The sequence below is a fragment of the Tupaia chinensis genome, unplaced genomic scaffold (assembly GCF_000334495.1).
Source record: "Tupaia chinensis unplaced genomic scaffold, TupChi_1.0 Scaffold138425_1, whole genome shotgun sequence".
In the NCBI taxonomy this organism is placed as follows: Eukaryota; Metazoa; Chordata; class Mammalia; order Scandentia; family Tupaiidae; genus Tupaia; species Tupaia belangeri.
The window spans coordinates 167994-181606 of record NW_006198322.1 but is presented as its reverse complement, the minus strand read 5'-3'; the positions used below and the strand labels follow the sequence as shown (position 1 = coordinate 181606).

At 47.8% G+C, this 13613-nt stretch overlaps 1 protein-coding gene across 1 annotated transcript in view; it reads right to left on the bottom strand.

Annotated features, from left to right (window-relative positions):
* LOC106736315 (histone H3.2) overlaps window positions 1-149 on the bottom strand; it is a 9953-nt gene extending 9804 nt beyond the window's left edge. Inside the window, exon 1 of the mRNA XM_014592744.1 lies at window positions 83-149. Coding sequence (XP_014448230.1) covers window positions 83-149 — 67 coding nt within the window. The remainder of the gene's footprint in view (window positions 1-82) is intronic.
* Window positions 150-13613: the final 13464 nt, after the last annotated feature.

The window sequence follows — 13613 nt, the reverse complement described above, 5'->3', positions numbered from 1 at the left end:
TTTTTTTTTTTTTTTCCTCCTGGCACTAACATTCATTTGAGAATGTGCTTTGGGAAATGTTGACTCAGAGATTTGTGCTTACTAAGCTTGGTCTGTGGGTCCACCTGAGGGAACTCCTGATTCCCCGAGTTGGCCTTTAGAGAAGTCATTGTCCCGTATTAGGGTGAACTGTGCAAGGTCATTCTGCAGTCTCTCATAGTAACCACATCACAGTCTCATGGGATTGCTGCTTAATGCCTTACATTTTGTGTAAGACCTGAGTTCATCAACCTCCTTTGCGTGTTTGGAATATACCGAAGACTGCCAGGTAACCCAACTGACACAAACTCAAATAGCCTCTTCTGAGCATCTGTGAGTTGCTGCAACCCTCCATCCCCTAAGCTGGCCCCTTTCCACCTTCCAGGGGCCACGCCACCTTCCAGGGGCCACATCACCTTCCAGCAAGGTGGATTATCTTCTATGTCACAAATGAGTTCTTTCTCAAGATCGTTGATGCTGAGATTTAAAACAGATCAATTCTCATCTTCAGCCTTTGAATACAATGCAGTACCTGTTGGATTGAAAGAGAGACAGACAACACATAGAAGAAGTTGGAACAGGCTGGGGAGACCGGTTTCTCGATTACCGTTGACACTGCGCTCCACTCCGGACACACCTGCTTTGCAGAAGCATGGGACTCACCCTGCTCGCCTGACTTTAGACAGAGCCAAGAGACCTCATTAAGTAACACTGGACCCTCAAGTGACAAAGTTGGTCCTTTTTAGTTCTCTTTTGACCTTAATTACTTTTTTATTTTTTAACATCAAGAGAAATGCTACGGGAGGTGTGTCTTTAGCAATTTTCAAACTAAGCTATCCTTTAAAAATTTCTAGTTGGAATTCAATAACATTGTTTTATTTTCTTTTGTATTTATTTTACTGAGACTTCTCAGTGATGGAAAGTGACGAGGATTTTCCATCGGCGTGATAAGATAAAATTTCTTTTGAGAATACATTTTAAAACATTTAAACAAATAGAAGTCTGTTGCAAAGATTAGAACTGCTGTCGTAACAACTGCCCTGACATCTCCTGAAGTCAACCCAAAATATTTTTTGTTTGTTTGTTTAAGGATTTTGCCATAGGGCATGGGCACTAACCAGAGAGAGAAAAGTGAGAAATCACCACCACCCCCCAGGGGGATGGCCATGCCTCAAGCCCTTCTCTGTTCTCCTCAGGATTTGGGGCACTCATGCGCACACCCAGGATGATTTACAAGCCAGTGGTTGGAGCTCAGACTGGTCGGCCATGTGGGAGGCCATGTGGTGGCCTTAGCCACCACACCACTTGCTGTCCCTATGATTACTCACTTTGTAGGTATATAAACTGAGACTTGGAGAGGCAAAATGTCTTTGATTCAGTGATGTAATAGTTATTTGACTGAGACGGTCAGAGCTGGGTCCAAGACCTTTTGAATCTTCAAGTCTTCTCCTCATTCTAACTTTGTATCAGTCTTCTCTATTAAAACATATGGTTTGGGCCAGCAGGTGGCATGGTGGTTAAAGCATTGAATCCCACATGGCCCACTGTGTGGTTTGAGTCCCGGACCCAGCATCTTGAAAAACATACCTGGTGCTTGTGCGTGCATGCCCAAAACCCCAAGAGGATAATGGAAGAGAAGGGATAGCAGCATGGCCATCCCCTCTGGAGGGTAATTTTTCACTTTCTTTCTCCCTCTCTGGCAAGCATATAGACCCTATAGCAAAAAGTAAAAATAAATATCTAAATAAGGTTAATATGTTGATAGTTTCTTAGAATTGTTTTTCCTGGGGCTGGGATGGTGGCACAGTCACAGAATGCAATGCTCTCTGAGGCTGAGCCATATGGGAGGGGTCCAGGTTTGCATCAGGAGACCTCCCTGAGTATTCTAGGCACGGGTGTGCCCAGGGTCTGGGTCTGGCTGCGGTTGGGAGTGTATTAGGTCAGGGTCCCCAGGCCCTGGCCCACAGACTGGTAACAGTCAGTGGCCTGTTAGGAACCAGGTCGTACAGCTGGAGGTGAGTGGGGGGGTGAAGCTTCACCTGTAGCTACAGCCACTCCCCATCATTCGCATCACTGCCTGAGCTCTGCCTCCTGGCAGATCAGCAGCAGCATTAAATTCTCACAGGAGCGCAGACCCTTTTGTGAATTACATATGTGAAAGATCTAGGTAAGGTGTGTAATTATTTCATTACATATTACAATGTAATAATGATAGAAATAAACTGCACAATAACTGTAATGCCCTTGCATCATTCCCAAACCACCCCCCTTCAATTCTGTGGAAAATTGTGTTCTGCAAAATTGAATCCTAGTGCCAGGAAAGTTGAGGACTGCCGTGTTATGGTGTCAAGACCCTGTTGAGGATGTTCTCTTTCTCTCACTCTTTCACTCATGGAAGAAAAAACCTTAAAACTCCCTCCCCACCACCCTGGGGAGAGATGAGACCTAAACAGGTTATTAAATATTAAAAGCAGCCATGAATGTGAGCGCACTGAGACAGACAGGTGCGTCCTCACAATGCTCTAACCTCAGGTGATCTTTTATGGCTAAGATATTTAACTGAAAAACAGCTGAAATAACTTAAGACCTGTTGAAACAATAAATGGGCTGTTATGAGCAAAGTTTAAAAGTATCTTAAAATATTATGGTCAATATTATGGTCAATTTAATATGGGCAGCATTTTTGACTTTCTTAAAACCTGAAAAAACTGCTAAAACAAATAAAAGTCAGAATCCGTCATTGCAAATACTAATAACAATCAAAGATCATTAAAACTAAAGGGCACATTTAGAACTGAATGAAAAAATAACATAGGGCTTTTTTTTCCCCCCCAATGTGGGTCAAATTAAGTGGAAAACAAACTTAGAGTACATTAAAATACACCTAATCATGGATTTTAAAAACCTATTACAGGGCCAACTGGTGGTATGGTGGTTAACGTGGCTGGATCTCACATGGCTAATTGCATGCCCTGCAAGGTCTGGACCCAGTGATTAGAAAAACATGCCAAGCATGTGAGCCTGTATGTCCAAAATTCCGAGAGGAGAATGGAGGAGAAGGGATTGTGATGTGACCATCCTTCCTGGAGGGGAGTGTGTGATCTCTGTCTCTCTTCTCCCCACCCTTGCCAAGCATACATACCCTGTACCAAACAAAAACAAAACAAAACAAAACCATGCCAGGTTATACATACACCATTGTGCATTCAGCCTGAAAGGGCTCTGCGGTGTTAGGAAATTTGAGGAAATGACTTCCCTGTCTTCTGATTTTCTGATTCGTACCTACTGACTCACTTGGTGAAAAAGAGGGTTTCCACAGGTAAAGAGACTGGGAGGCAAAATTGTCAGCAGGGAGACTAGACAAACTCAGTCCTTACCAGACAGTTGGTACCAGAACCATCCAAAAAAACCGTGAAGGATGTAGTCCAACAGGCCAGAGTAACTGAGGCTGATTGAATCTGGGTGCCTTCCTCCTACTTGAAATTCTGTCTGTTTCACGTGACATTGTGTAGTAGCATCCTAAACACACAAACGTTATTAATTGTCTATTGTCATGTAACAAAGTATCTCAAAATGTAGAGGCTTAATACAACCATAAATACTTATTACCTGACAGAACTTCTACACTGTAGGAGTTCAGAGTGGCTTGGCTGGGTGCTCCTGGCTCTCCGTGTCATGAAATTTTAATGCATGTAATATACTGTGTATCTGTTTGTATTCTATGGTCCGTTAGAGGGCAGTGAGTAATTTTAATAGCTAATATTTCTTTTACCTCCCAAGAATGAATGTTTGCTCCCTTTGACAATGCATGTACTATAGCAACATTTTATATAGCTTTATGATATTCCATCATGTGAGTATGTAATGTTTGTTGGGTCATCGGAAAACTCGTGACGTATGTTTCAATGCAAAAGTATACCATGGCTTTTCCAAAGACCCAATATATAGCCAACCCCTGTTACTCAAAATATGGAAGTTTTAAAAGGTTAAAATTTTAATTTATTTTTATTTTTATTTTTTTGAGAGGTTTTTCTATAGGGTGCGTGCACTCGCCAGAAATTGGCCAGTTGCAAGCCCTGCGAGGTCTGGACCCAGTGACAGAGAGACAGAAAGTGAGAACTCACCCCCCGGGGGAAGTGCCCCTGCCGCAAACCCTTTTCCTCCATTCTCTTCTTGGGATCTTGGGCACACATGCCCAGCGTGAGTCTAAGACACCGGGTCTGGGACTCAAACTCGGTTGACTACATGGGAGTCCAGCGACATAGCCATTACGCCAACTGTTGGTTACCCCCCCCCCACATTTTTATTCTATTTTAGTTTGAATTAATATTATTTTTAAAGATGGGGTCTGACCGTGTCACTTTCCTCCTGCCTTAGCCTCTCAACTGGGACTACAAGGGTGTCCTACCATGCCTGGCTCTTTTTTTTTTTTTTTTTTTTTTAAGTAAGTTCTCTCAGTGCCCATGCCAGCCTCGATCTTGCAATTGGAGTCTCTGGAATTAGAGGTACATGCCCCTGTGCTTGACCTTTTGGACCAGAAATTAAAGCCAAACTTCTAATATGGTCCCTGCCTATGGAGCACAGTGTCTTAGCATGCCATTATAGCAGAGCTGAAAATATAGATTATTTTTTTATTTTACTTATTATGTAGTGTTGCAACAAACTGTTCATACATGTACAGGAATTGTTTTCCTCATCCAGAAGAACGAGACTCTTCTGTTACTGCCAGTATGATCGCCTCCTTTGCCTTCAATTTCAAAATCATTCGTTTTCTCTTCATTTCCCTAGTTCAGTAGTCCTTTAGTCCTTGCCTGGTGCCAGCCACTCCAGAGGGTGCCCTGGTGACTGAGAGGTGGCTGAGAAACTGAGTTTACCTGTGTAGCGCTCACAGCCCCACGGAAGGAAGGGGGCGAGCGTGGGGATGAAAGGGATTGAGGGAACATGGACACAGAGAGGTCTGCAGAATGTTCGGAGAGCGTTCAAAGGTAAGACATGCCACAAGCCTCAGTCCTCCCTGGAGCTCAGGTCAGAGCATGAGGTCACAGGGCTTGTCTTCGCAAAACCCAATTTTCACATCTGTATAATGGGTTAACAACGCTGACTGCACGGGCATTTTTTCTCCTAAGCCTCTGTGGCTGGGGGCCAGTGTAGTCAGAGGAAATGCTAAATTAGTCCCTCTGACTTCTGAATGTGACACTAATTAAATAACAAATCCCCAGGAACTCTGGATAGTTTGTCCCGGGCAGGCTGTGGGTTTATGATGACATTGCAGCCAGAAAGTAAGATTCTTTTCCATCTTACCCCTGAGTAATTCTAATGATATGCATGCAAAATACATTATGGAACACTCAACCATATCAGCCTCTGTAATAAACGTTGCATTCTAATATTGCAAGAACATCTGCTTAATGATTCCATGTAACCACTCTGCAAAGCTGCCAGGGGCAGAATTTATTCCATTGAGTATAGCATGAAGCGGATGGTGTGGGAGAAAGAAGGACTTGGTTTGAACCCAGACTTGGCCACTAACTGGACCTGGAGCCAGGAGCCTTCACTCCCCCATGCTTTGGTTTCTTCATCTAAAAGTGGTTTTACTAAATGATGTAAACCCTACATGATGGTTGTAAGAATTCAGTGAATGTCAAGAGCTAATGTCAAGAATATCTGGGGACCAGCAGTTAGCGTAATCGCTATGTCACTGGACTCCCATGTGGTCGACCGCGGTTTGAGTCCTGGACCCAGTGACTTAAAGTTCATGCCAGGCGCATGTGCGTGCGTGCCCAAGATCCCGAGAGGAGAATAGAGGAGAGGGGATTGTGGCGTGGCCATCCTCCCCGGGGGGGGGGGGGGACTTCTAACTTTCTTTCTCTCTGTCTCTCTGGCAGATGCACGCACCCTATAGCAAAAACCTCTCAAAAAAAACCAAAAAGAATATCTGGTCAAAAGTTAGCATTCAGTAAGTGGCAGCTGAAGATGGTAGTGGTGGTGCTGATAATGGTGATGGTAGTGGTGGTGGGGGTGGTGGTGATGGTGGGGGTGGTAGTGGTGATGATGGTGGCAATGATGAGGTGAAGGTGGTGATGATTATGATGATGGTAGTGACAATTGTGATGATGGTGGTAGTGGTTAGTATAATGACGGTGATGCTGGCGATGGTGGAGGTGGTGGTAGGGATACTGATTGTGATGGTGGTAGTGATTATGATGACAGTGATGGTCGTCGTGATGGTGGTAGTGATTATGATGACAGTGATGGTCGTCGTGGTGGCGGTGGTGATTATGATGACAATGATGGTCATCGTGATGGCGGTGGTAATTATGACGACAGTGATGGTGGTCATGGTGGTAGTGATTATGACCACAGTGATGGTGGTCATAGCGGTAGTGATTATGACGACGGTGATGGTCATTGTGATGGCGGTGGTGATTATGATGATGGTGATGGTGGTCATGGCGGTAGTGATTATGACGACAGTGATGATCGTCGTGATGGTGGTAGTGATTATGACGACGGTAATGGTCGTCGTGATGGCGGTGGTGATTATGACGACGGTGATGGTGGTCATGGCGGTGGTGATTATGACAATGGTGATGGTGGTCGTGGCGGTATTGATTATGACGACAGTGATGATCATCGTGATGGTGGTTGTGATTATGACGACGGTGATGGTCATGGCGGTAGTGATTATGACAACGATGATGGTGGTCATGGCGGTAGTGATTATGACGACGGTGATGATCGTCGTGGTGGCGGTGGTGATTATGACGGCAGTGATGGTGGTCATGGTGGTGGTAATGGCATTAGTCACGGAAAAGCGAAAAATTATCATCTTCATATGATTAGTAGTGATTTTCTGGTTGCACTGCAGTGAGATGCAGTGACGGGGGAAATATCTACTTTTGGATTGCATGGAATGCATTCCTCAAAGAGAGTAGAAAGACCAATGCTTGGGAGACTGGCAGGCTGAGGGCAGCACTGCGTCTCTGACGTTCACTGGTTCTGTGATGTTGAATCCTGCTGAGCCTCGACTGTCACCCTGTGAAATGGGACAGGACTTGCCCTCAGGCTGTGGTGATAATGAAGGGAGATAATATGCATGAAAGCAACCAGCGGTAGGCAAACCCAGGAAAGGTTAGTTTTGTGCATCAAAAGGTTATTCAATAAATAACTGGAACATTCCAATAACCACTTTCGTTTTTCCATTTCCTCATTTCAGTTCTTTATGGTAGCCTTTTTACCTCCTGGGAAATAGGTAAATGCCCCTAGTTGTGGGCACATACACTGTCACTCAGCCTTGTTTCAAACAGCACCTGCCAGCCTAGACCGTAGTTTCTTTCTGCCAGGTCCTGGTCCCTCCCTCAGGAAGTCCACCCTGACTGACCTCCTCGCCTAGAGCTTCCTTGCTTAAGATTCTCTAAACTAATTCACTAATGCTTGATTATGTTTGAGTATAATATCTACTTCATATCTGAATGTTTTATTGTGTTTATCTTGTCTCCCTTACAAATTAAAACCCTATGAAGTCAAGATTCTGTTCAATTTATTTTTTGAATCACATCTCCTTTCGTTTACAAACCCTGTTCTTCTCTCCCCCATTGTTTTGTTATAGCACAGATCTGAACATACAATAGCTACTCCATAAATAAAGCTGTATTTGAGTTTCTTTTTATTACGCCCTACATGTCTCTCACTCGTTTTTCTTCGCCCCACTGCCCATATCATGTGTGTCCAGATATACACAAACCTGACCTTGCGTGTCCATAGACTTAGTGACCTGCCTGTGAAAATCAATGTGTCGCCATCTGGAGCCTGGGATTCCTAATGCCATTTGAGTGTCAGAGTGCATTAATTACCCGGTCTTGTCCATGCGAGAGGGGGGATCTCTCAACTTAAATAGATGTACTCTAACAACTATGGCCTCTCTTCCCCACAAAGTCGCTAAATGAGGAGTGGGGCAGAAGCAAAGCCACCCTGTGTCTGCCTTGCCACTTGGCTTCTTGTTCTCCTTCCTCAAACTCTGCAGGAGTTTGTCTTTAAAATGGAAGTCCTCCCTCCCCCAGTAGGAAGCTCTAGCTCCCTGTCTGTGGTGCTGGGGGTCCATTGTAACCCCTGTGATATGCTGGCAATAGCGTTGTGTTTTTGTACTTCTTGTCTTTCTCTTTTTTTCTATTTCTGTTCTTTTATTCCTTTATTTATATCTTTTAACTTTTTTGCCATAGGGCACATGCACTCTCCAGAGAGAGGCAGAGAAAGAGAGAGAAAGTAAGAAATCACCTCCCCCCTCCTGGGGGGGTGGCCACGTTATAGTCCCTTCTCCATTCTCTTCTTGGGATTTGGGGCACACACATACCCAGTGTGATTTTCAGGCCAACAGGTCTGGGATGTGAACCACATAGTCAGCCCTGTGGGATCTAGCACCTTAACCTCCATGCCACCTGGCCCCTACATCCTTTGTTTTAAATGAAATCTTCAATCATACAATCGAGCTCTGTTGGACTCTCTGGTGGCCTTTTATTGTAGGCCACATGAAAACCTTTCTCGGCCTCCTGAAGGCGCCGATGGCTGTGTACCTGGGTGGGTAAGGAGCTCTTCACTTCCGTGTGGCTGTGCTCTCTCCTCCTACAGCAGGTGGTGCGGTCCTGTCGGCCCTGCTCCTCATCTGTGCTCATTTGTTCACTCAGCTGCCATTTAGTAAGTATTTATCACTCGTCCACCGTGTGCCGGGTGCCGTTCCAGGCCCTGGGGATAGACCGTGAACTAGACAGGTACCGCCCTGCCATCCAGGAGCCAGCATTTGACTGGCAGGACCACCTGTGCATTGCTTTACGTGGAACTTCCTTTGGATTCAGGAACCTGGAAAAACATCCACTTTCTGTGGGCTCATTAAATACGCTGACCCAGACGAGCGCAGCTGCCACTGGCTGTCCGGGTTCCACCGACCAGCTCTGTGACACTGAGCGTTCGGTTTTATCATTGGTAAGATCAGAGGTGGTGGTTCTCTGTGGGCATTCTCTCGGGTTTCTCTGTGCTCCCTGGAGGCAAGGAGACCACGGCCAGGCTTCGTAGTCGGGTGGCCTGTGCTCGCTGGGCCTGTTTCCTCATCTGTAAGTGGGGTGCTTGGAGAACATCTAAGACCCGCTCGACTCTGGAACTACAAGATCAAGGTCCCTTTCCTGAAGAGCCGTTTGCCTTACTGCAGCTTAAGGCCGAGCCAGGACATCTGAGAAACACCAAGCTCGTTACGACGTGTCACCGAGAAAACGCTGGCTGTCCTCCAGAAGAGCAGGAATAGAAAACATCAATTCTGCTGGCGCTGCGCTGTGGCCCGGAGTTAAAGTTAGATAAAGCCCAGCAAGGAGCTAAAAATATTCCCAGCTTTCCTGACAGGTTGTATCCATCATCATGGGAGGAAAAACAGGGAACTGGCTGCCTGGCGACAAGGCGCGGGCCGCGCCGAACGCGAGGTCAGGCCGTGGCTGGAGTCTTGCTGGCTCCGAGGGATGGACATGGTTCCCAGGAAGTCTGAGCGGACTGTGGGAGGCTGCAGCCTGGGGAAAGCGCGAGGTGGACAGAAGAGCGAGTGGACATCTGAGTGACCCGTACCACATACAACTTCCAGAAGGTTCTTTCAGGGAGTCCTACTTAGGACGAAACCTTAAAAGCCTCCTTAACGCCTCACCTGCAGGACTTTCTTCAGCCAGTTTAAAGTGAGGGCAAAAGTGAGGGCCGAGTGGATGGCATGCCAGGCAGCGTGGGTGAGGTGCAGCTCCGGCTTGGCTCGGACGCCCTTCTGAACTAGGATTGCTCTCTGTGCATGAGGGCCAGCCACTCGTCCCACAGGGCTCTGGTCACCATGACGTGAGTTGATACGTGCGAAGCAGTGGTTGGCCTTATTGCTGTGGTGGTATCGTGCCCTCCTGGCCGCAGACGGATGGCCGCAGTGCCCTAGCTGTGCCAGCGAGGGGCTTGCGGTGAATGCAGTTACTCACGTGTGACCCTGCTGACACCTCTCGGACCTTCAGTGAGCTCATCTTTCCGAGTCTCAGAAATGAGCGAGACACGTGGCGAAGTTATTACATGAGGGAGTTGGATGGGGCTCGAGGGCAAAACACAAGGCTCTGCAAAGCTGACCCCCATGAGCCGGTGTGGGTACACATCCAGAGACCCCCGCACCAGTTAGGCACGCACCTGCCTGTGGTTTGGGGCTGGATGAAGCTGGCGTGGCTCACGGTCCTGAGACCCTTTTGGCTATACTGTCTGTCTCTCTCACTGATGGAGGAAATGAATTAAGTTAAAAAATAATTACATGGGGCCAGCAGATGGCATGGAGGTTAAGGCGACTGGATCCCACATGGCTGATTGTGCAGTTCAGTCCCTGACCCGGCAACTTGAAAATCACACCAGGCACGTGTGCGTGCATACCCAAAATCCTGAGAGGAGAATGGAGGAGCAGGAACTGTGGTGTGAACATCCCCTCTAGGGGGTGAGTTCTGTCTCTCTGTCTCTGTCTGTGTCTCTCTCTGTCTCTGGTGAGTGTACGTGCTCTATAGCAAGCAAGCAAACAAAACGAGAGTTGCAGGAGGTCACTAACTGAAACTTGCCGTGCACGGTAGGCACTCCATGAACATGGAGTCGTGCGCCGTCAGGGACAGCCGGGTTAGCGCTGAACTCAGACTGACCACCGAAATCTAATCTCTGGTGTGATTAGTTTTGGGAAGCCTTGGGAAAGTTGCTTCACCATTCAAAACTTCAGTTTCTTCATCTGCAAAATGCAAATAATACTAGCCCTCCAGAGTCACCAGGAGGATGGATGGCAGGTTGCACGTAAAACCATAAGAACAGCACACAGCAAGCCCTCCGTCACGGGGAGCCCTGGCCTCTGTGCCCTCCCGCGTCTCCTGGGGCCCATCTGAAGAGGGCAGCCCTGCACTGTGTTTCTCGGTGCCTAAAGTACCGTCTCACGAGCCTGCTCTGTCTAACTCTCGGTCTCGGCTGCCAATGTCACCAGTCTGTGGCTGGATGGCCAGAGCGGGAGCGAGGCTATTGACCCTCATAATGCAGATGTGGACGGCTCAGAGGTTTGGATAACACAGCTGTTAGCTGTTCCCTGGGTGCCCTGGGTCGCCTGTGGGAGCAAGGCTGTGCTCACAGGCTGTCCCGGGTGGCACAAGCCCAGAGGTTCTCGGAAGCTGGGATGGCTCACCGGCTGGGAAGAGGAACCCTGATTTAGACACCAAAACCTAGGCTTTTGTCTCAGCCCACCAGTCAGTCCCGGGGCTGGGGGAAGAGCAAAGGCCTGCAAGTTCACTGACCCAGGGCTTTGTGTGGGGATAGAAGGCCTCCGGGGTGGGGCGTTCGGATTCACAAGTAGCTGACATGGACTTGCAGGGGTTTTCTTATCCCCATGTGACATTGAGCTAGTGACTTGCCCCCTGAACTTCGGTTTCTCTCTAATATAGATATGATAATGTCTTGTTTGTTAGGATCTTTCAGGAAGCAGGCACCCTGAGGAGTCGGAATTAGCTGTGCAAGGATTTTTCAGGGAAACAGTCTAGGAAGGTCAGTTTACAGTGCAGGTCGGACCTTGACTGGGTGGGTGGTTGGAGGGAGGGGCCCTAGATCACCAGGGAAGGTCAGCAAGGCCATCAGGGAGTCAGTGTCAGAGGGGGCCAGGTCTCCCCGGAATAGACTTGCTGGGTTCAGCCCATCCTCTTGGGAGCAGCCAAGGAAGTACAGGGCATAGTAGCTGGGACCCTTGCAAGTCTGCAAAGGGCATTCCTTCTGCAGGCTGGCTGTGAGGGTACGAGATGGAAGGTGTAGGCCGCACTCTTACTTAAGGGTGGTGTATGTATGTGGGGACAAGTGCGTGTGGACAGTCTAGGCTGTGAAACGCACAAGGAAGAGCACCAGGCATGGAATCAGGGAGCCTCAGAGGAGGAAGGGAGCCTGCTCCGGGTTTTCAGGGTCCTTTCTGTTACTTCCTGAAGTTAGTCCTCCAGGCAGCCCAGGGAGGTCAGCTCCATGCATTAGAAAACAACATGCTCGGGACCTGAACCCCAGTAAGTTTGTGTGACATTAACACGTTATGGCCCCATGGCTGTCATGGGTTCAGGTGAACATACTGAACTGTTGTGCCTGTCTGTTTTGCCATGCTGTATTTTCAGCACCTAGACTCTTGCCCGGTACCTGGAAGGCACTCAATATTTGAGTGAGACTCTATCACCTACACAATGAGTTATTTCTTTAGTTTTTTGCCATAGGGCACATGTGCTTGCCAGAGAGAGACAGAGAGAGGGAAAGCGAGAACTCACCCCAGGGGGATGGCCATGTGATTTTCAAACCACCAAGTCTGGGACTTGAGCCAGGTCATCCATGTGGGAATCCAGCTCTTAACCACCATGCCACCAGCTGGCCCTGCAAGCTGAGCCTTTTAAGTGTGATGTCCAGTCCAGTCCACCCAGGTTCTATTTGAGTATCCCTCTCCTCTTAGGCCTCCCTAACAGAGGTGCTCCTACAGAGAATCTGGAATGCTTGGGCTAGAAAGACATCTTCCCTCTTTGTTGCACACAAAGTTCTGACAGAAAGCCACCTGCCTATTGGGCTTTCTGGCTGAAGAAGCAGGTGTCATGGCAGCTCAATCCGCGAGTCTGAGAGTCTTTGCCTGGAGCCTTGGAGCCTAAGGAGGAGCAATCTGAGGCTTGCTCAGACCAGGCATGTACTCTGAGGAGTGGGCCCCAGCCGACCTACAGCCCCCTGGTTACTGTCCTTGCAACTGTTAGCGGGCGATGGAAGTAGAGAGCTGCCCGTCAAGACTCCTAACAGCTGCCTATTCAGTGGCCCATTTCTGACGTGGGGAGGCCTCTGTGACTTTGGCTTTCTCACCCTCAACAGGCTCTCATTAGGCTAAGCCTTTGTTTTTTCTTGGCCAGAAGCCTCGTCATTCTGGCATCTACAAATCTGGACAGGAAGAATGTGGATTTGAGTGTCTGGCAACTGGTAGAGTGCAGAATGGCAGTGATGTGAGCGGCCATTCCCATGGTACCAATGCAGACATGCTCATGGTATCGGCATGGGTATTTTTATTTTCCCAGGAATCAGCCAGACTAAGGTACAAGTGGTTGCCGTGGTCCTGTAGAAGTCTTAGGTCTTTGGTTCACACTTTACATAGTGCTGCTTCAATAAAGGCAGCATTTGCCTCAGTTTTAACTGATTGTTGAAGGTTGTACCAAGACCACGAACCTTTCTGTTTTATAGCGCTTAGGAGATGCTTGTTTGAAAACCGTGAACTTTAGCTGACAAGATCATGCTGCAGAAGGCTTTGGCTTCTTTCCCTCCCTGCCCCTCCCCTCTGGTCCTTTATCCTCAAATAACGTTATGGCCTGTTTCCTTTATGTCAAATATGTGGAATTTGGAGATGAGTAAGGCAACCTCTGCCCTCGAGAGACTCGCTGCCTCCCAGCCTGTTTTTAGTTTTGTGTCGAGTTGCTGCAAGTATTTAAAGAAAGACCCTTTCTGAGGTTTAGGATCCACGCTATGGAGGACAGTACGGTAATACGGTAAGATATGCCCAGCAAGCGGGAAGCCGGAGCTGTAGA